Source organism: Monodon monoceros, unplaced genomic scaffold, assembly GCF_005190385.1.
Source record: "Monodon monoceros isolate NGI ecotype Baffin Bay Population unplaced genomic scaffold, NGI_Narwhal_1 Super_Scaffold_16, whole genome shotgun sequence".
NCBI classification, from domain to species: Eukaryota; Metazoa; Chordata; class Mammalia; order Artiodactyla; family Monodontidae; genus Monodon; species Monodon monoceros.
The window spans coordinates 28,372,688-28,393,038 of NW_021703772.1; the positions used below are offsets into that span (position 1 = coordinate 28,372,688).

Genomic DNA, 20,351 nt, shown 5'->3' on the forward strand with positions numbered 1-20,351 from the left:
AGTGATGTCTAAAACTGACTAGTATATATGCTGGATGGATCAAAGGAAAAAGACGATTATCCAGAAATAAAACCGGAAGATTATTTCATTAATCTAGAGAGGGGTGATAAAAGCTTGAGATAGGATGGGAAAAAGACTTACACTAGAGACATTTAAAAGAGAATCAACGTGAACCTTGAAACTTATGCTAAGTGAAAGAAGCCAGTCATAAAAGACCACATATTATTCTATTTACATGAAATATCCAGAGTAGGTAAATCTATAGAGACAGAAAGTAGATTATTGGTTGCCTAGGGCTTGGGGGATGGGTTAGGGAGAAAACACTAGTGACTGCTAATGGGTATGGGGATTTGGGGAAAAGTTGATGAAATGTACACAACTCTGAATAAAACATGTTCGAGTGTAGACTCTAAATAGGTTAATTACATGTTATGTGAACTATATATCAATAAAGCTGTTATTTAAAAAAGAGAAAGAGAGGGGCTTCCCTGGTGGCACAGTGGTTAAGAATCCACCTGCCAATGCAGGGGACACGGGTTTGAGCCCTGGTCCGGGAAGATCCCACATGCTGCGGAGCAACAAAGCCCGTGCGCCACAACTACTGAGCCTGCACTCTAGAGCCCACGAGCCACAACTACTGAAGCCCACACACCTAGAGCCCGTGCTCCGCAACAAGAGAAGCCACCACAATAAGAGGCCTGCACACCGCAATGAAGAGTAGCCCCTGCTCGCCACAACTAGAGAAAGCCCACGTGCAGCAACGAAGACCCAACCCAGCCAAAAATAAATAAATAAATTTTTACAGATAAATAAATAATTAAATAAAAAGAGAAAGGGAATCAATAGAATGTGGTGCATGACAAGATGTGTGTTTGATGAAGAAAATGAATCATTCACTGTAGACTCTATATAGTTTGATTTCATTGAAATAACAAGACTGTCCACTAACACCATTATTATTTAATATTGTTTTAGGAGTGCTGCATGATGCAATAAGACATAAAACATGAAAGGAAGGGACCAGATTATTTCCTTCAGAAAACCCAAAAGAATCACCTAAAAATGATAGGCATTCCTGCACATTTAGTAATATAGTATATGAGATGGATACAAATATCAGTATATTCTAATACACCAGCAATAGCTGATAAGAAAAAATATTATACAAAAGTTTAACCTTAAAATAACTTAAATAACAACTGTGAGTGGCTTACACTATGGAGAACAGTATGGAGGTTCCTTAAAAAACTAAAAATAGAATTACCATATGACCCAGCAATCCCACTACTGGGCATATACCCTGAGAAAACCATAATTCAAAAAGACACATGCACCCCAGTGTTCATTGCAGCACTATTTACAATAGCAAGGACAAGGAAGCAACCTAAATGTCCACTGACAGATGACTGTTTAAAGAAGATGTGGTACATACATACAATGGAATATTACTCAGCCATAAAAAGGAACAAAATTGGGTCATTTGTAGAGACGTGGATGGACCTAGAGATTGTCATACAGATTGAAGTTAAGTCAGAAAGAGCAAAACAGATATCATGTATTAATGCATATATGTGGAATCTAGAAAAATGGTACAGATGAACTGGTTTGCAGGGCAGAAATAGAGACACAAATGTAGAGAACAAATGTATGGACACCAAGAGGGGTGGTGGGGGTGGGGGTTGTGGGATGAATTGGGAGACTGGGATTGACATGTATACACTAATATGTATAAAATGGATAACTAATAAGAACCTGCTGTATAAAAAATTAAATTTTAAAGAAAGTCAGTGGCTTATACAAAGGAAAAAAATTTGTATTATTAATAAATGAAGATTTAATAAAATGGAGATAGGGAGACTAAATGTTGTGAAGATATCAATTCCCAAATTAGTTTTTAAAAGCTTATTAAAATATCCAGATAGGAATAAATAAAAATAACTGGCACTGTAAATTTGGTGAAATATTTCAAAAGCCTTCAAAATGTTCATACCCCTTACACTTTGTACCAAGAAAATCTTCTAGATAAAGAAAAACTTTATGTACAAGATGCCCCAATCTTCTCTTTTAGATCCTAGATGATAACTCTCATGTCTTCCTTAAGGTGTTCTCTTCTCATCCTCAGTTCCTTAAAACAACCTTTACTCATCTGGTTTCCAGACCAGGTGAGTTCTATATCCTGATGTTTTCCCCTAAATGGACTATAGTTTGTTAGTGCCTCTCTTTAAATGTGTCATTAACTTTGGTTGTTTAGAAAAGAGTAAAATAAGTAAAACAAAACTCAGCTAAAGTATTGTTACCACAATTTATAAATAACCCCGTTGGGTATATGATTTGGTAGTGGTTATTTCTTAGAAAGTGTATATCATGTGTTGGTATTAGGAACACATTTTCCTGGGGTTGATTGGAGTTAATGGTCCTTGAGAAAACATAAATAAAAGGAGGTCTTATCTATGGCTTTTTAAAGGTAATGGGGAGGAGAATAAATTTTAAAATGGTGGAAAATGTGCTTGCTTGACTCAAAAAAAAGAAAAAAAGACAGCATAATTTCTACCCCCTTTATTAAGAAAAAAAAACAACACCCTTATAAAGTAGTAAACCTGATTCTTCTGTTCCATTTCTGCATCAATACAAAAATAATATACATTGCTTTTAAAAATGCCAAAACAACCATATACAAGGTGAAAGACGTGCTTTTCCAACTTGTTCCCTTCCCTAGATTTAACCATTATATTCATTTTTAAAACATCATGAGATTATTCAATAGTGATGTTCATAAACCCCTTTAGTTTTTATCTCCAGTATTATGTATAGCTTGATTTTTTGCAAAATACATTATTTTTTTTAAATTTTATTGAAGTATAGTTGATTTACAATGTTGTGTTAATTCAGTTTTACATATATATATTCTTTTTCATTATGGTTTATCACAGGATATTTTTCTCCAACACCCTCTCCAGCATTTGTTATTTGTAGACTTCTTAGTGATGGCCATTCTGACTGGTGTAACATGGTCCCTCAATGTAGTTTTGACTTGCATTTCTCTAATAATTAGCGATGATGAGCATCTTTTCATGTGCCTATTGGCCATCTGTATGTCTTCTTTGGAGAAATGTCTGTTTAGATCTTCTGCCCATTTTTTGATTGGGTTTTGTTTTTGTTTTTTTTGAGTTGTATGAGCTGTTTGTATATTTTGGAAATTAAGCCCTTGTTGGTCGCATCATTTGCAAATATTTTCTCCCAGTCCATAGGTTGTCTTTTCATTTTGTTTATGGTTTCATTTGTTGTGCAAAAGCTTATAAGTTTGATTAGGTACCACTTGTTTATTTTTGCTTTTATTTCTGTTGCCTTGGGAGACTGACCTAAGAAAACATTGGTACAATTTATGTCAGAGAATGTTTTTGCCTGTGTTCTCTTCTAGGAGTTTTATGGTGTCATGTTTTATATTTAAGTCTTTAAGTCATTTTGCATTTATTTTTGTGTATGGTGTGAGGGTGTGTTCTAATTTCGTTGATTTGCATGCGGCTGTCCAACTTTCCCAGCACCACTTGCTGAAGAGACTGTCTTTTCCCCATTATATATTCTTGCCTCCTTTGTTGAAGATTAATTGACCGTAGGTGTGTGGGTTTACTTCTGGGCTCTCTATTCTGTTCCATTGATCCATATGTTTGTTTTTGTGCCAATACCATGCTGTTTTGAATACTGTAGCTTTGTAGTACCCAAATCCTTTGGATAGTATTGTCATTTTAACAATATTAATTCTTCCAATCCAAGAGCATGGGATAGCTTTCCATTTCTTTGAATCATCTTCAGTGTCCTTTATTAAGGTTTTATAGTTCTCAGTATGTAAGTCTTTCACCTCCTAGGTGGGGTTTATTCCTAAGTATTTTATTTTATTTTATTTTTGATGTGACTTTAAAAGGGATTGCTTGTTTACATTCTCTTTCACATATTTCATTGTTAGTGTAAAGAAATTGCAAAATACATTATTACATTACTTGTAGTCTTTTTTTATATTATCAGCTATTACTATTTATTCACCTTGGCCTTCTAATATCTCTTTAAATATGATTTACTGCTCTCAGATGTTATTTTTATGTAAAATTATCATTTTAACTATGATTCACTTGAAAGTACCCATTTCTAGCACTTTCCAAATTAAATTTAATCTTCGTTTTTTTCTTATATCAAAATCAACATGTATATGCATGTGCATCAATGAGAAAGAAATAAAGGCAAATTTTATCTTGTTAGTGTATGAACTGCCAAAGTCTTTGAAGCCCGTGCAGTATTAGTTAAGTGAGGAGGGCTCTGATGGACCATTGGCTCCAAACTCACGGATGTTTGCAGGCCAGCAGGTGAGGGGACTGTGGGAGGCAGGCAGACTCAAGACACTGTGGCCTCATGGGGACAAGTGTCAGTTGAAGAGCACATGCTTTGGCAGGAGCAAGCAGCCTCTACTCACAGCTGGGATCATCATCATGTTGGAATTCAGGCCTAGTTTTTCCAGATCTAATGATTTTCCAAAAGAAGCCAAAAATCTGGAATTTTATGTGAAACCTTCCAATTATTAAATTGGCTTATTTTTTTTAAACACTAAAAGATTTTTTTTAAAATCTTGAGGCTAAATATAGCACTCAGACTGCCAAATTGCAGCTTCTGTGTATTATTATAATTAGCAGCAGCAAGAGAAACCTATTTTCCACATTTGTTACATGTTCTTAGGGGAGATAGAGAAAAAACTATTCTGTTAACTCATCAGAAAACAGATATTATTGAATGTACAACATAAAGTACTACATTAGTACTTACCCTATATGTTTTCAGTCTATTTTGGGAAATCGACCACACTGCTCTTATACCGCACGATAACTGTCAAGTTAGTCTGTGAAAGTAGGGTTCCCCATTTGTTGGTCCTCAGTCCTCTACAACACACTACAAAAAAAAAGAGGAATACGAAAGAAATTTCAACATCTTCATTTTCCAACCTCCAGTGGTTTAAGCCAGAGAGTTCTTTTGGAGTGAAAATACTATGTCTTTTCTTTCTCAGAGTTGCTGAGAAATTATAATTAGAGGTTTTCCTGTTGTGTAAAGGAAAGGAATTCCTCCTGCATCTGCAAGACTTCTCAACAAATTTGCTTCTTCCCTGTTCCATTTCTCTTTCTGCAGGTGATAGAGGGAAAGCTGGCTCCGTTCTTGGGCAAGGTCATTAAATTTGCCGCCTCACATGTGTACAGCTGCAGTCTTTGTAGCCAGAAGGGGTTCATCTGTGAAATCTGTAACAATGGAGAGATCCTCTACCCTTTTGAGGATATTTCAACAAGCAGGTACACAATCTCTTGTCTTATAAAAGTATGCCTGAATATGTCACATGCAGTGTTATTGGGCCAGAGCTGGCCAGCTTTTAGTTGAGTACTGTATCTGTCTCGTCCTCTGTATCAGATTTCCCTTATTCCTGGAGATCATTTTTAACCCTTTGGTTTCCTATATTTATTTCCAACTCATCTTGCTACCTTTATCCAGAATGAGGTAACAAAGTTGCATAGCCTAGCTCTGCATTATTAGGTAACAAAGAATGTTCAGATTCATTTTTAGAATGAAGATGGGGAAGGAAGAATCCTCACAACCATCCCAGGTTAAGTGATAGGCAATGGAAATCACAGTCGCAGAGGAAGACCAAAAATGGATTGGCCACTAGGAAGAAAACCAGAGGACACTGATGAACAGCCCTCTGGCTCACCACATGCTCTTCTGCATAAATGCACTGCAGTGTAGTGATGAAAGTTTTAGGACCCAAAGGAGAGAAAAGTGTGATTTTCATGGGATAATCATGTGGGATTATTTTTCTAACCAAAGTAATATTTGGGTATCGTCACTTCCATTGATTGATGGACGATTTTTTCCCCAGCCTAAGAGCGGGGTTTTTCCTGTCACTTTTACTGAGTCATAAAATGATGCATATCACATTTCCTTTCATCCCAAAAGCATAACAGAAATATACATTGTATGTATGTGCACTGGCTTCTTTGGGCATGAATGTCACGGCTCATTTCCCACCCTGCTGGGCTCACTTACTCTGTGGTTCAGAATAGAAGGTGAGGCACATAGCCAGGGAGGGTTGAAGCGTGTGTAGTAGAGCTAAGATATTAAGAGTTGACTCAACCCTTCTGGCCTCTTCTTAAATGCAGAGGCTATTTGTAAACATCCAGGCCCCACACACAGAAAGACAAGACACATAAACACAAGACCCACACACACACACATGCACACACTCCAGCCTCCAGTTTCCTGAGTACAGGTATTTAGCTAATAATCTAAAGATTATATACTTCTTAAAAATGTATACCACACAAAAACTTGTATACAAATGCTCGTAGCAACAGTATTGATAATAACCAAAAACTAGAAACAATATAAATGCCTATCAGCTGATTACTGGATAAACAAAATGTGACATATACCCACAGTGGAATACTATTCAGCCTAAAAAGGAATGAAGTATATGCTGCAACGTGGATGAACCTTGAAAACATTATGCTGAGTGCAAGAAACCAGACACAAAGGGCCACATATGTTCCATTTATAGGAAGTGTTCCAAATAGGCAAATCCATAGAGACAGAAAGTAGATTAGTAGTTGCCTAGAGCTTGGTGAAAGGGGAAAAGGGAGTAACTACTAATGGGTATGGATTTCTTTCGGGAGTGATGAAAATGTTCTAGAATTAGATAATGGTGATGGTTACACAGTCTTGTGAATACAATAAAAAGCAGTGAATTTTATGCTTTAAAAGAGTGAATTATACTGCAATAAAAATATTTAATAAAAAATAAAAATTAAATTTAAAAAATGCTTCCAACTGAATAAACCATATATTCTGGGCCATAAAAGAAGTCTCAGTAAATTTAAAAAGATTGAAACCATACCAAATATGTTCTCTGACACATGGAATTAAGATATCCAGTAGAAAAAAAAAAATCTGGGAAACCCCAAAATATTTGGAAATTAAATAATACACTCTAAAAACTCATGGGTCAAAGAAGAAATCCACCACAAGAGAAATTTTAAAAATATTTGTAAATGAATGAAAATGAAATACAAAATATCAAAATGTATGGAATGCAGCTAAAGTAGTGCTCTGAGTGAAATTTATAGCTATAAACATCTATATCAGAAAAGAAGAAAGAAGTTCTCAAAATAATAATCTAAAATTCCACTTTAAGAAACGAGATAATGAAAAGCAAAATAAATCCAAAGCAAGCAGGAGGAAGGAAAGGATAAAGATTAGAGCAGATATCAATGAAGTAAAAAACAGAAAAGCAGTAGATTGATGAAACCACAAATTAGTTCTTTGAAAAGATCAACAGGGACTTCCCTGGTGGTCCAGTGGTTAAGAATCCGCCTTCCAATGCAGGGGATGCGGGTTTGATCCCTGGTCGGGGGACTAACATCCCACACGCCACAGGGCAACTAAGCCTGTGCACCACAACTACTGAACACATGAGCCATAACTAGTGAGCCCGCATGCCGAAACTGCAGAGCCCACGCACTCTGGAGCCTGTGAGCCACAACTACAGAGCCCACGCACTCTGGCTCCCACGTACCACAACAAAAGATCCCATGTGCTGCAACTAAGACCCAACTCAGCCAAAAATAAATAAATATTTTTTTAAAATATATCAACAAACTTGATAACCCTTTAGGTAGGCTGACCAAGAAATTAAGAGAGAAGACATGGATTCCCAAAATCAGGAAGGAAAAGGCGTACAGCAATTTAAAAAATTTTAAAGAGATAGTATAAACAACTTCATGCCAACAAGTTAGACACCTTAGATAAAATGGATAAATTTCTGGAAAGACAAATTACCAAAACTGACTCAAGAAGAAATAGAAATATGAATAGACCTACAAGAAATTGAAATAGTAATCTTAAATTACTTTAAATCTTCCCATGAAACAGTTGGATGGCTTCACTGGTGAATTTTGTTGAATATTTAAAGAAATAATACCATCCTTTACACAGTGATAAAGAGGGGCATTACATAATGATAATGGGGTCGATTCTTCAAAAAGACATAACAATCCTTAGTGTGTATGAACAAAGAGTCAAAATACATCAGACAAAAACTGATAGAACTACATGGAGAAACAGATGAATCCACTGTTCTATTTATATATATACACTATTATAGTTACAGACTTCACCACCACTCTATCAGTAACTGATAGATCCAGTAGGCAGAAAATCAGTGAGCATATAGTTAAACTGAAAAGCACTATCAACCAAGTGAATCCAATTGACATCCATGTCAATTCATGTGGTTCATCCAACAACAACAGAATTTGCATTCTTCTCAAGTTCACATGGAATATTTACCAAGAGAGACCATATTTTGGGCCATAAAACACATCTGGACAAATTTTAAAGAATAAAAATTATGCAAAGTATGTTCTCAGACCATAATGAAATTAAACTAGTATTTCATAACGGAAACGTACCTGGAAAATACCTACATATTAGAAGATTAACAGTATACCTTCAGAGACAGCAGAAGCAAGAAGAACTACAATCCTGCAGCCTGTGGAATGAAAACCACATTCACAGAAAGAAAGACAAAATGAAAAGGCAGAGGACTATGTACCAGATGAAGGAACAAGATAAAACCCCAGAAAAACAACTAAATGAAGTGAAGATAGGCAACCTTCCAGAAAAGGAATTCAGAATAATGATAGTGAAGATGATCCAGGACCTCAGAAAAAGAATGGAGGCAAAGATTGAGAAGATGCAAGAAATGTTTAACAAAGACCTAGAAGAATTAAAGAACAAACAAACAGATAAACAATAAAATAACTGAAATGAAAAAATACACTAGAAGGAATCAATAGCAGAATAACTGAGGCAGTAGAACGGATAAGTGACCTGGAAGACAGAATGGTGGAATTCACTGCTGCAGAACAGAATAAAGAAAAAAGAATGAAAAGAAATGAAGACAACCTAAGAGACCTCTGGGACAACATTAAATAAACCAATATTCACATTGTAGGGGTCCCAGAAGGAAAAGAGAGAGAGAAAGAACCCCAGAAAATACTTGAAGAGATTATAGTCAAAAACTTCCCTAACATGGGAAAGGAAATAGCCACCCAAGCCTAGGAAGTGCAGAGAGTCACAGGCAGGATAAACCCAAGGAGAAACACGCTGAGACACATAGTGATCAAATTGACAAAAATTAAAGACAAAGAAAAATTATTAAAAGCAACAAGGGAAAAATGAGAAATAACATACAAGGGAACTCCCATAAGGTTAACAGTTGATTTCTCAGCAGAAACTCTACAAGCCAGAAGGGAGTGGCACGATATATTTAAAGTGATGAAAAGGAAGAACCTACGACCAAGCTTACTCTACCCAGCAAGCATCTCATTCACATTTGACAGAGAAATCAAAAGCTTTACAGACAAGCAAAAGCTAAGAGAATTCAGCACCACCAAACCAGCTCTACAACAAATGCTAAAGGAACTTCTCCAAGTGGGAAACACAAGACAAGGACCTACAAAAACAAACCCAAAACAATTAAGAAAATGATAATAGGAACATACATATTGACAATTACCTGAAATGTGAATGGATTAAATGCTCCAAGCAAAAGACAGAGGCTTGCTGAATGGATACAAAAACAAGACCCATATATATGCTATCTACAAGAGACTCACTTCAGACCTAGGATCACATACAGACTGAAAGTGAGGGGATTGAAAAAGATATTCCATGCAAATGGAAATGAAAACAAAGCTGGAGTAGCAATACTCATATCAGATAAAATAGACTTTAAAATAAAGAATGTTACAAGAGACAAGGAAGGACACTACATAATGATCAAGGGATCAATCCAAGAAGAACATATAACCATTATAAACATATACGCACCCAACATAGGAGCACCTCAATACATAAGGCAAGTGCTGACAGCCATAAAAGGGGAAATCAACAGTAACACAATAATAGTAAGGGACTTTAACACCCACTTTCACCAATGGACAGATCATCCAAAATGAAAATAAATAAGGAAACACAAGCTTTAAATGACACAACAATCCAGATAGATTTAATTGATATTTATAGGACATTCCATCCGAAAACAGCGGATTACACTTTCTTCTCAAGTGCACAGGGAACATTCTCCAGGATAGATCACATCCTGGGTCACAGATCAAGCCTCCGTAAATTTAAGAAAACTGAAATCATATCAAGCATCTTTTCTGACCACAACACTATGAAATTAGAAATAAATTACAGGGAAAAATACATAAAAAACACAAACACATGGAGGTTAAACAATATGTTACTAAATAAACAAACAGGAGATCACTGAAGAATTCAAAGAGGAAATCAAAAAATACCTAGAGAAAAATGACAACAAAAACACAACGATCCAAAACCTATGGGATGCAGCAAAAGCAGTTCTAATAGGGAAGTTCATAGCAATTCAAGCTGTCTTCAAGAAACCAGAAAAATCTCAAATAAACAATCTAACCTTACACCTAAAGGAACTAGAGAAAGAAGAACAAACAAAACCCAAAGTTAGTAGAAGGAAAGAAATCATAAAGATAAGAGCAGAAATAAATGAAATAGAAACAAAGAAAACAATAGCAAAGATCAATAAAACTAAAGGCCGGTTCTTTGAGAAAATAAACAAAATTGATAAACCTTTAGCCAGACTCATCAATAAAAAAGGGAGAGGACTCAAATCAATAAAATTAGAAATGAAAAAGGAGAAGTTACAGTGGACACTGCAGAAATATAAAGCATCATAAGAGACTAGTACAAGCAACTCTATGCCAATAAAATGGGCAACCTGGAAGAACTGGACAAATTCTTAGAAAGGTATAACCTTCCAGGACTGAACCAGGAAGAAATAGAAAATATGAGCAGACCAATCACAAGTAATGAAATTGAAACCGTGATTAAAAATCTTCCAACAAACAAAAGCCCAGGACCAGATGGCTTCACAGGTGAATTCTATCAAACATTTAGAGAAGAGCTAACACCCATCCTTCTCAAACTCTTCCAAAAAATTGCAGAGGAAGGAACACTCCCAAACTCATTCTATGAGGCCACCATCACCCTGATACCAATACCAGACAAAGATACTACAAAAAAAGAAAATTACAGACCAATATCACTGATGAATATAGATGCAAAAATTCTCAACAAAATACTAGCAAACAGAATCCAACAACACATTAAAAGGATCATACACCATGATCAAGTGGAATTGATTCCAGGGATGCAAGGATTCTTTAATATACGCAAATCAATCAATGTGATACACCATATTAACAAATTGAAGAATAAAAACCATATGATCATCTCAATAGATGCAGAAAAAGCTTCTGACAAAATTCAACACCCATTTATGATAAAAACTCTCCAGAAAGTGGGCATAGAGGGAACCTACCTCAACATAATAAAAGCCATATACAACAAACCCACAGCAAACGTCATTCTCAATGGTGAAAAACTGAAAACATTTCCTCTAAGATCAGGAACAAGACAAGGATGTCCACCCTCGCCACTCTTATTCAACATAGTTTTGGAAGTCCTAGCCATGGCAATCAGAGAAGAAAAAGAAATAAAAGGAATACAAATTGGAAAAGAAGAAGTAAAACTGTCACTGTTTGCAGATGATGTGATACTATACATAGAGAATCCTAAAGATGCCACCAGAAAACTACCAGAGCTAATCAATGAATTTGGTAAAGCTGCAGGGTACAAAATTAATGCACAGAAATCTCTTGCATTCCTATACACTAAGAACAAAAGATCAGAAAGAGAAATTAAGGAAACAATCCCATTCACCATTGCAACAAAAAGAATAAAATACCTAGGAATAAACCTACCTAAGGAGGTAAAAGACCTGTATTCAGAAAACTACAAGACACTGATGAAAGAAATTAAAGATGATACAAACAGATGGAGAGATATACCATGTTCTTGGATTGGAAGAATCAATATTGTGAAAATGACTATACTACCCAAATCAATCTACAGGTTCAGTGCAATCCATATCAAATTACCAATGGCATTCTTTACAGAACTAGAAAAAAAATGTTTAAATTTGTATGGAGACACAAAAGACTCCGAATAGCCAAAGCAAACTTGAGGGGAAAATACAGAGCTGGAGGAATCAGACTCCCTGACTTCAGACTATACTACAAAGCTACAGTAATCAAGACAATATGGTACTGGCACAAAAACAGAAATATAGATCAATGGAACAGGATAGAAAACCCAGAGATAAACCCACGCACCTATGGTCAACTAGTCTATGACAGAGGAGGCAAGGATATACAATGGAGAAAAGACAGTCTCTTCAATAAGTGGTGCTGGGAAAACTGGACAGCTACATGTAAAAGAATGAAATTAAAACACTCCCTAACACCATACACAAAAATAAACTCAAAATGGATTAAAGACCTAAATGTAAGACCAGACACTATAAAACTCTTAGTGGAAAACAGAGGAAGAACACTCTTTGACATAAATGACAGCAAGATCTTTTTTGACCCACCTCCTAGAATAATGGAAATAAAAACCAAAATAAACAAATGGGGCCTAATGAAATTCAAAAGCTTTTGCACAGCAAAGGAAACCATAAAGAAGATGAAAAGACAACCCTCAGAATGGGAGAAAATATTTGCAAATGAATCAAAAGACAAAGGATTAATCTCCAAAATATATAAATAGTTCATACAGCTCAGTATTAAGAAAACAAACAACCCAATCCAAAAATGGGCAGAAGACCTAAATTGACATTTTTCCAAAGAAGTCATACAGGTGGCCAAGAGGCATATAAAAAGCTGCTCAACCTCACTAATTATTAGAGAAATGCAAATCAAAACTCTAGTGAGGTATCACCTCACACTGGTCAGAATGGGCATCATCAGAAAATCTACAAATAAGAAATGCTGGAGAGGATGTGAAGAAAAGGGAACCCTCCTGCACTGTTAGTGAGAATGTAAATTGATACAGCCACTATGGAGAACAGTATGGAGGTTCCTTAAAAAACTAAAAATAGAATTACCATATGACCCAGCAATCCCACTACTGGGCATATACCCAGAGAAAAACATAATTCAAAAAGACACATGCCCGCCAATGTTCATTGAAGCAGTATTTACAATAGCCAGGTCATGGAAGCAACCTAAATCCCCATCGACAGATGAATGGATAAAGAAGATGTGGTACATATATACAATGGAATATTACTCAGCCATAAAAAGGAATGAAATTGGGTCATTTGTAGAGACGTGGATGGACCTAGAGACTGTCATACAGAGTGAAGTAAGTCAGAAAGTGAAAAACAAATATCGTGTATTAACACATATATGTGGAATCTAGAAAAATGGTACAGGTGAACCAGTTTGCAAGGGAGAAATAGACACAGATGTAGAGAACAAACGTATTGACACTAAGGGGGGAAAGCAGGGGGCCAGGGCGGGGAGCGGGTGTTGGGATGAATTGGGAGATTGGGCTGAGATATATACACTAATATGTATAAAGTAGATAGCTAATAAGAACCTGCTGTGTTAAAAATAGAATAAAGTAAAATTTTTTTTTAAAAACCCAATATACCTTCAAGTAACAGATGAGTTTATAACTTTCCATTCACATAAAAACCTGTACATGGGTATTTATAGCAGCTTTATTCCTAATCACCCAAAACTGGAAACAACCAAGTTGTCCTTTAATAGGTGGATAGATAAATGAACTGTGGTATAGGTATACAGCGCAGTGTTATCCAGGGATAAAAGAAATGAGCTATTATGCCACAAACGGACATGGAGGAAACTTAAATGCCTATAATTGAGTGAAAGAAGCCAATCTGAAAAGGCTACGTACTATATGATTCCAAATCTGTGACGTTCTGAAAAAGGCAAAACTATACAGATGGTAAGAAAATCACTGATTACCAGGGGTTTGAGAGGGGGTAGGGAGGGACGAATTGGTGAAGCACAGGAAATTTTTAGGGCAGTGAGATTATTCTATACGATTCTGTGATAGTGCACACATGACATCATACATTTGTCAAAACTCACAGAGCTGTACAACACAGAATGAACCTTTATTTAAACTGCAGACTTCAGTTAATAATATGTCAATATTGGTTCATTAATTGTAACTGACATACCACACTAATGCAAGATGTTGATAATACGGAAAACTCAGGGAGAGGCGGTACTAATACAGGAACTCTGTACTATCTACTCAATTTTTCTGTAAATCTATAACTGTCCTAAAAAATAAAATCTATTAAAATAAAACAATTCATTTAGCTGAACATTTGACTCAAAGATCAAGGCTGAAAATTTTTCATAAACTTTATTAGAACGATTTTAGATTTACAGAAAAATCACAGAGATAGTACAGAGAGTTCCTTTATACCTCACACCCAGTTATGTTAGTATGGTACATTTGTTACAATTCATGAACCAATATTGATACATTATTATTAGCCAAAGTCCATAGTTTTTTTTCCAGTTTCCTTAGTTTTTACCTAGTGTCCTTTTCTGTTCCAGAATATCACCTTACATTTAATTGTCACATCACCCTAGGCTCCTTGGCGGTGACAGTTTCTCAGGCTTTGTTTTTATGACTGACAGTTTTGAGGGGTCCTGGTCAGGTATTTTGTAGAATCCCTCTATTGGGATATACTTGTTGTTTTTCTTATGATTGCACTGGGTTCTGTGGGTCTGGGAGGAAGAACACAGCAGCAGTGTCATTTTCATCATATCATATCGTGGGTATGTACTATGAACGTGACTGATCACTGTAGTCTTTGTGTCAAGTGTCTCCACTTTAAAGTTACTCTTCTTTCTGCCACCCACTCCATCCCCTTTCCATACTTTCCTTCTGGAAGGAAGTCAGTATGTTCAGCCTACACTTAAGCAGTGGGGAGTTATACCCCATCCCTTTGTGAGTGCAGTATATACAAAATTATTTGGAATTCTTCTGCATAAGAGATTTGTTTCTTCCCCATTTATTTATTTCTTCAATTATTTACTCATGTCAATATGGACTCATGCATATTTATTTTATACTTTGGGTTATAATCCAATACCACTTTATTTTGTTACTCAAACTGTTCTGGTTTTAGCCATTTAATAACTCTTTCAGTTGGCTTCTGTGTCCCTTTGGCATATCCCAATGATTATGGGGTTTTTGGTTTTGAGCATTTCCTTACTTTCTGGCACTGTCAGATGCTCCAGGCTCATCTTATATAATTCCTGCCCTAATCCTAGAAGCAGCCGTTTCTCCAAGGAGCCCTGGTTCCTTTTAATAGAGAATATTAGAAGCCAAGATCAGGGTGCTGGGATGCACACATTTTTAAAGCCCTCAGTCCCAGGACTTGTCCCTTGCAGGGACAGAGGTACTCCCCTCTCACTGCACATCAGAATCTCCTGTGAGACCTGGCTTCTTTAAATCCCCAGAATCTGTATCTTCAAAGACTCCCCATGTGATTCTAAGTCACATTCAGAAGGAAAAGATCCCTCCTGTAAGATATCTGTGGTCATGATCAGAGGTGCTGGATTCTCACAAGCAAAACGGCCACATTAGCACATCTATGGGCTCATAGGGCCTTTACCCAGTAGGAAAGAATACATAGCTAGTTAGAATGCTCTGTTTCTCCCTTGGTCAGATGCAGTTCTCGAAGCTTGCACAAATGTCTGAGTCCGAAGGAGCTCTGACCTGCCTTCCTGGAATTCCAGGTGGATAATACTTTCCAGGAGCCTGTTGCGCTTTCTCATCGTGTTCAGTTTCCAGTTAAACACTGGGAGTGGCTTGTACACATCAATGGAAAAGAACAAAAAGAAACACTAATAAAAGATTTACTGAAGGAAAACTTTAATCAGAAATAGAGTTGCAGATTTAAAACATATCTATAAAGATGTACTGAATAAATAAATGTGGGTAAATAAAAGTAAGTTTGAATTGTGGGATAAATTTTTAAATCTATGCATAATTGAAATCTTTATGGATGAAGTAATGATGCATTGGATTTACTTCAGAATAATCTGATGGTGGGAGAAAGGCGATAAATATAGGTGAAAGAGATAGATAATTGTTGAAGCTAGGTGCTCGGTACACAGGGGTTTATTATACTATCCTCTCTACTTCTGAATATGTTTGAAATTTTCCATAATAAAATACGTTTTAAAACTCTGTATGTGAAAATCCTAGAAATTTAGTATTTAGTGAATTTGTTACCACATTCTTGACCATCTTGCTAAATTCAGCACCTCTGCATCCTCCGAACTATATTTAATGTCCTTTCAGATCCAAATATCATGTGAATAGCATAATTACAATTCAGTAAAGAACATTCCACAAGCATTAGAACTATTCTTTCTTTCAATAAATGATTCATTGAACATATTATGTTTGTGCACTGGGCTGGGTTCTAGAGACACACAGTGAACCCGGCATGTTCCTTGCTCGCAAATAGTTGAGAGTCTCTAGTAAGAGACAGGCAAGCCAGTAGGCAGTTGTGTTAACATGTGGGAGGAGCCACAGTAGAGGGAGTGGACCTGGGGCTCCAAGAAGGGGAATGACGTATATTGTGGGTAGAAAGATGTTTCACAATTTCTAAACATATGATAGAGCTCCACGTTGAGCTCTAAAGCACCGATTTATGCACTTCAATATTAGAATACACTCGGTTTTAACATGCTTATTTGATTATGACTACATATCAAACATTGGTCAACTCTTGAGACTTTCTTTTCCTTATTAAATGAATTGTTATGCAGGAGGAAACTTCATGAATGTATAATTTAGAAACATAGCCCTAGTATTAATTTTTAGAACACCATCTCTGGCAGACATAGAGAATGTTCTGGGATTGTAGGAAAATGGCACTAATATTTACTAGTACTGGTGCCAGCAGTTTACATATCTCATCATTTAATTCTTATGCCAGTCCTCTGAGGGAGTATTATTACCTCTATTTTAATAATGAGGAAACCTAGGTTCAGAGGAGGCAATTAACTTGGCCCAAAAGATAAAGCCAAAACTTGAACCCAAATATATCTGACTCCAAAACCTATGCTTTTTTCATTATACATCGCTGGGGTTTTTTTGTACCTGTAGTCTTCAAACTGTTTTTGCAGCATACCCCCTGAAAGAAATTTGAAAATTGTATGTACCTCTGCTATTAAAGAAGCCTCCCCCGGACTTCCCTGGGGGCGCATTAGATAAGATTCCGCCTGCCAATGCAGGGGACACGGGTTCGATCCCTGGTCCAGGAAGATCCCACATGCCGTGGAGCAACTAAGCCCGTGCGCCACAACTACTGAGCCTGCGCTCTAGAGCCCGCGAGCCACAGCTACTGAAGCCCGCGCGCTTAGAGCCCGTGCTCCGCAACAAGAGAAGCCACTGCAATGAGAAGCCCGCGCACCACAATGAAGAGTAGCCCCCGCTCGCCGCAACTAGAGAAAGCCCCTGCACAGCAACGAAGACCCAATGCAGCCATAAATAAATAAGTAAATAAAAGAAGCCTCCCCCAAAATTGTTATTTACAATTTTCCCTTTATTTGCCAACCTGGAAGTTTTTATACTTGGAGCAGTGAGCCAGAGTTAAATTGGGGAGGGGAAAGCTCTGCTTTTCTTTCGTGAGGTGGCCGAGGGGCTGTTGTGAGGGGGAGTGGGAAAGGGGACCACAGCAGGGCTCCCACCTCTGAGCAGCCCAGGCAGGCCAGGTCCGCGAGGGGTACCTGTGCAGCTAAGGACCCACCTTAATCAGGTTTATGAAGGCAAACTCCAGATTAAGTACCTACCTCTCTCCTTTAAATAGGAAAACACTGAAATCCAAATTGCAAGATTTTAAATACAATGGGAAGGTCCAGAATCACAAAACTGCTTTACTTAAGCCTAATCCAGCATTTACCCTTTAGAGGACTAAAAGGAAAGCTCAGCCCTAGGAGAGAGGAACACTCTGTTAAAACAAGTGTCCAATTCCACATTCTAAGGAAATAGGAATGACAAAACATGCCCTCCTTGACTGAAAATCAGAAATCAGGGCTCTAAATTTTCAGAATTACAAATCAGAAGATTAGACTGATACTGCCCTAAGAATTAAGTGAAAACAATCAATATAAAAGGAAAAATGTCACATAAATCCACAGAATGACCCAGGACTTAGTTTTTTGGGGTTTTTTTTCATCCTAAAATTACCTCCTATCCAGCTTTCTTTCCAACATCTCTACATATCACTGGTCTTCTTTTGTTATTAAGGACATAATGCTGCTAAGGAGACCATCCTGCTTCACACATTTCTGTGAAGATGCCAGTCCTGAATCTTGAAATGTTTCCAGATCACAAGTACATAAATACTTCATCTTAAAAACACTCAGCATGCGTTTAACATGGGACTTGCAAAACATACCAGCTATCATAAATCATTTCCATCCTTTGTGTCTGATCCATTCAGCCTTGTTGATTTTTTCAGGTCATATACAAGCCATCCCCACAGGTTTTCCAGTATGGAAAACACTGCACTTCAAGACTTTATGACCCTGCTCCCATTCGGGGCTGTATTTAGATGTGGGAGTGCTATAAGAAGATGATTATATATTAATACTGAATTTGGTGTGTTTCATATAGTAGGCATTCCATAATTATTTGCTATTTGGTTTAACTCTCCCAAATATATTATGTGCATTCATTAAGAACACTGACAACGCTTTTTTAAAAAACTGGTTAAGAGAACTTAAAATACTTGCACTAAATGAAACAAATCAGACAGGGAAAACAGATATTATATGATTTCACCTATATGGGGAATCTAAAAAGAACCAAACTCATAGATACAGAGAACAGATTAGCAGTTGCCAGAGGCAGGAGGTGTGGAAGGGGGAAAATGGGTGAAGGGGGTCAAAAAGGTACAGACTTCCAGTTATAAGATGAATAATGTGTAGCGTGGCAACTAAAGATAATAATACTGTATCATATATTTGAAAGTTGCTAAGAGACTATAGCTTAAAAGTTCTCATCACAAGAAAAAAAACTTTTGTGACTGTGAGGTGATGGATGTTAGCTAAACTTACTGTGGTGATCATTTTGCAACATGTACATATATCAAATCATCATGCTGTACGCCTAAAACTAATGCAATGTTATATGTTAATTATATCTCAATAAATCTGGGGAAAAAGTACTTGTGAGGATAGAGGAGCATGGTAAAAGTCTGAAGTAACACTACAGATTTATATGTAAGGTTGAAGCAACTGACCTGTCGTTTCAAATATTTCTCTGGCATGAGTGTTGGCCTATGGAGGTCAATGAGCACTTGTCCTAAGAAGGCATCCCCGAGCACATGTTCTTCCTGTGTTAGGGCATTCTGCAGGTCAGTGGTTACTCTTCTAAAAGGGTTACATGTTTTTTTAAAGCTCTGGGGGTTTGGAGAAGCAGACTGAGCATTACTTGGTAGTTTTCCTTTTGTATGTAATAGTCGACTACTTCCTCCTCTCCAAGAAATCACAGTTGCACACAGGACCTTGAATTTATCAACATCAAACTCTTACCAGTTGAGTTAACATACTCTGACACCACATCCAGTCTGCACATGTTCACAGAACATTTCCTATATCTGTCTATTGAGAACGAACACTGGCCTCATGGAAAAGTCCATAGCAAGTGAGTTTCTAAGAGGGCTTATCCTGTTTTTCACTTTTAAAATCTATTTTGTCAAGTTAGCTTACAGAAAAGAAGGTCTCCCAAAGAACTCAGTTCAAGCCCCATCGCTTTCATCCATCTTGGCCAAACTCCAGAAATGTCTAGCTTGTACTGAAGAGCATGGAGACTCCTCTCAACACCTTGACCTCTGGAATTGGCCTTTGTCATTTTGCATCTCATTGCTATTCATACCACCCTGCCCCTGAGGACCTGAACTTGTTGGGGCATGGACTTTGTTCTTTGTCTTGGCACCTCTGCCCTTCTTTAAGCTTCATGTACACATGAAGCTTCAAATAACTAATTGTAGTCAAACCTTAAAAAGGTTTGTTTAAAAAGAGAAAAAAAAACCAGCCGTATTATGAAGGATAGAATTACTTCTTCACACAGAAGATGCTGAGATGCACAACGTGAGTGGTCCATTAAGAGCTGTGTTTTCCATTGCCCTGGTTTCCTTTGATTTGTTCATTGAAGGTAAATGTGGAGACGGCTTTGCCTAAGGTTGCCACTTCTGTGCCTAGAAAATCATTAAACCCCAGCTTTGCCAGCAGCCTTACAAAGCCTTTTCCATTTTTCTGGGCAGCCAGTTATACAATAGTTTGTCATTTTTTGAAAGAGGGTTTCATGTTTAG

The 20,351-nt window shown here is 37.0% G+C and overlaps 1 protein-coding gene across 3 annotated transcripts in view; it reads left to right on the forward strand.

The window, feature by feature from the left end:
* PLEKHM3 (pleckstrin homology domain containing M3) overlaps positions 1 to 20,351 on the forward strand; it is a 182,931-nt gene that overhangs the window by 146,513 nt on the left and 16,067 nt on the right. For all 3 annotated transcript variants that reach the window (XM_029224804.1, XM_029224806.1, XM_029224805.1), the window contains exon 7: positions 5,167 to 5,324. In XM_029224804.1, the coding sequence (XP_029080637.1) occupies positions 5,167 to 5,324 (158 nt within the window). The remainder of the gene's footprint in view (positions 1 to 5,166; positions 5,325 to 20,351) is intronic.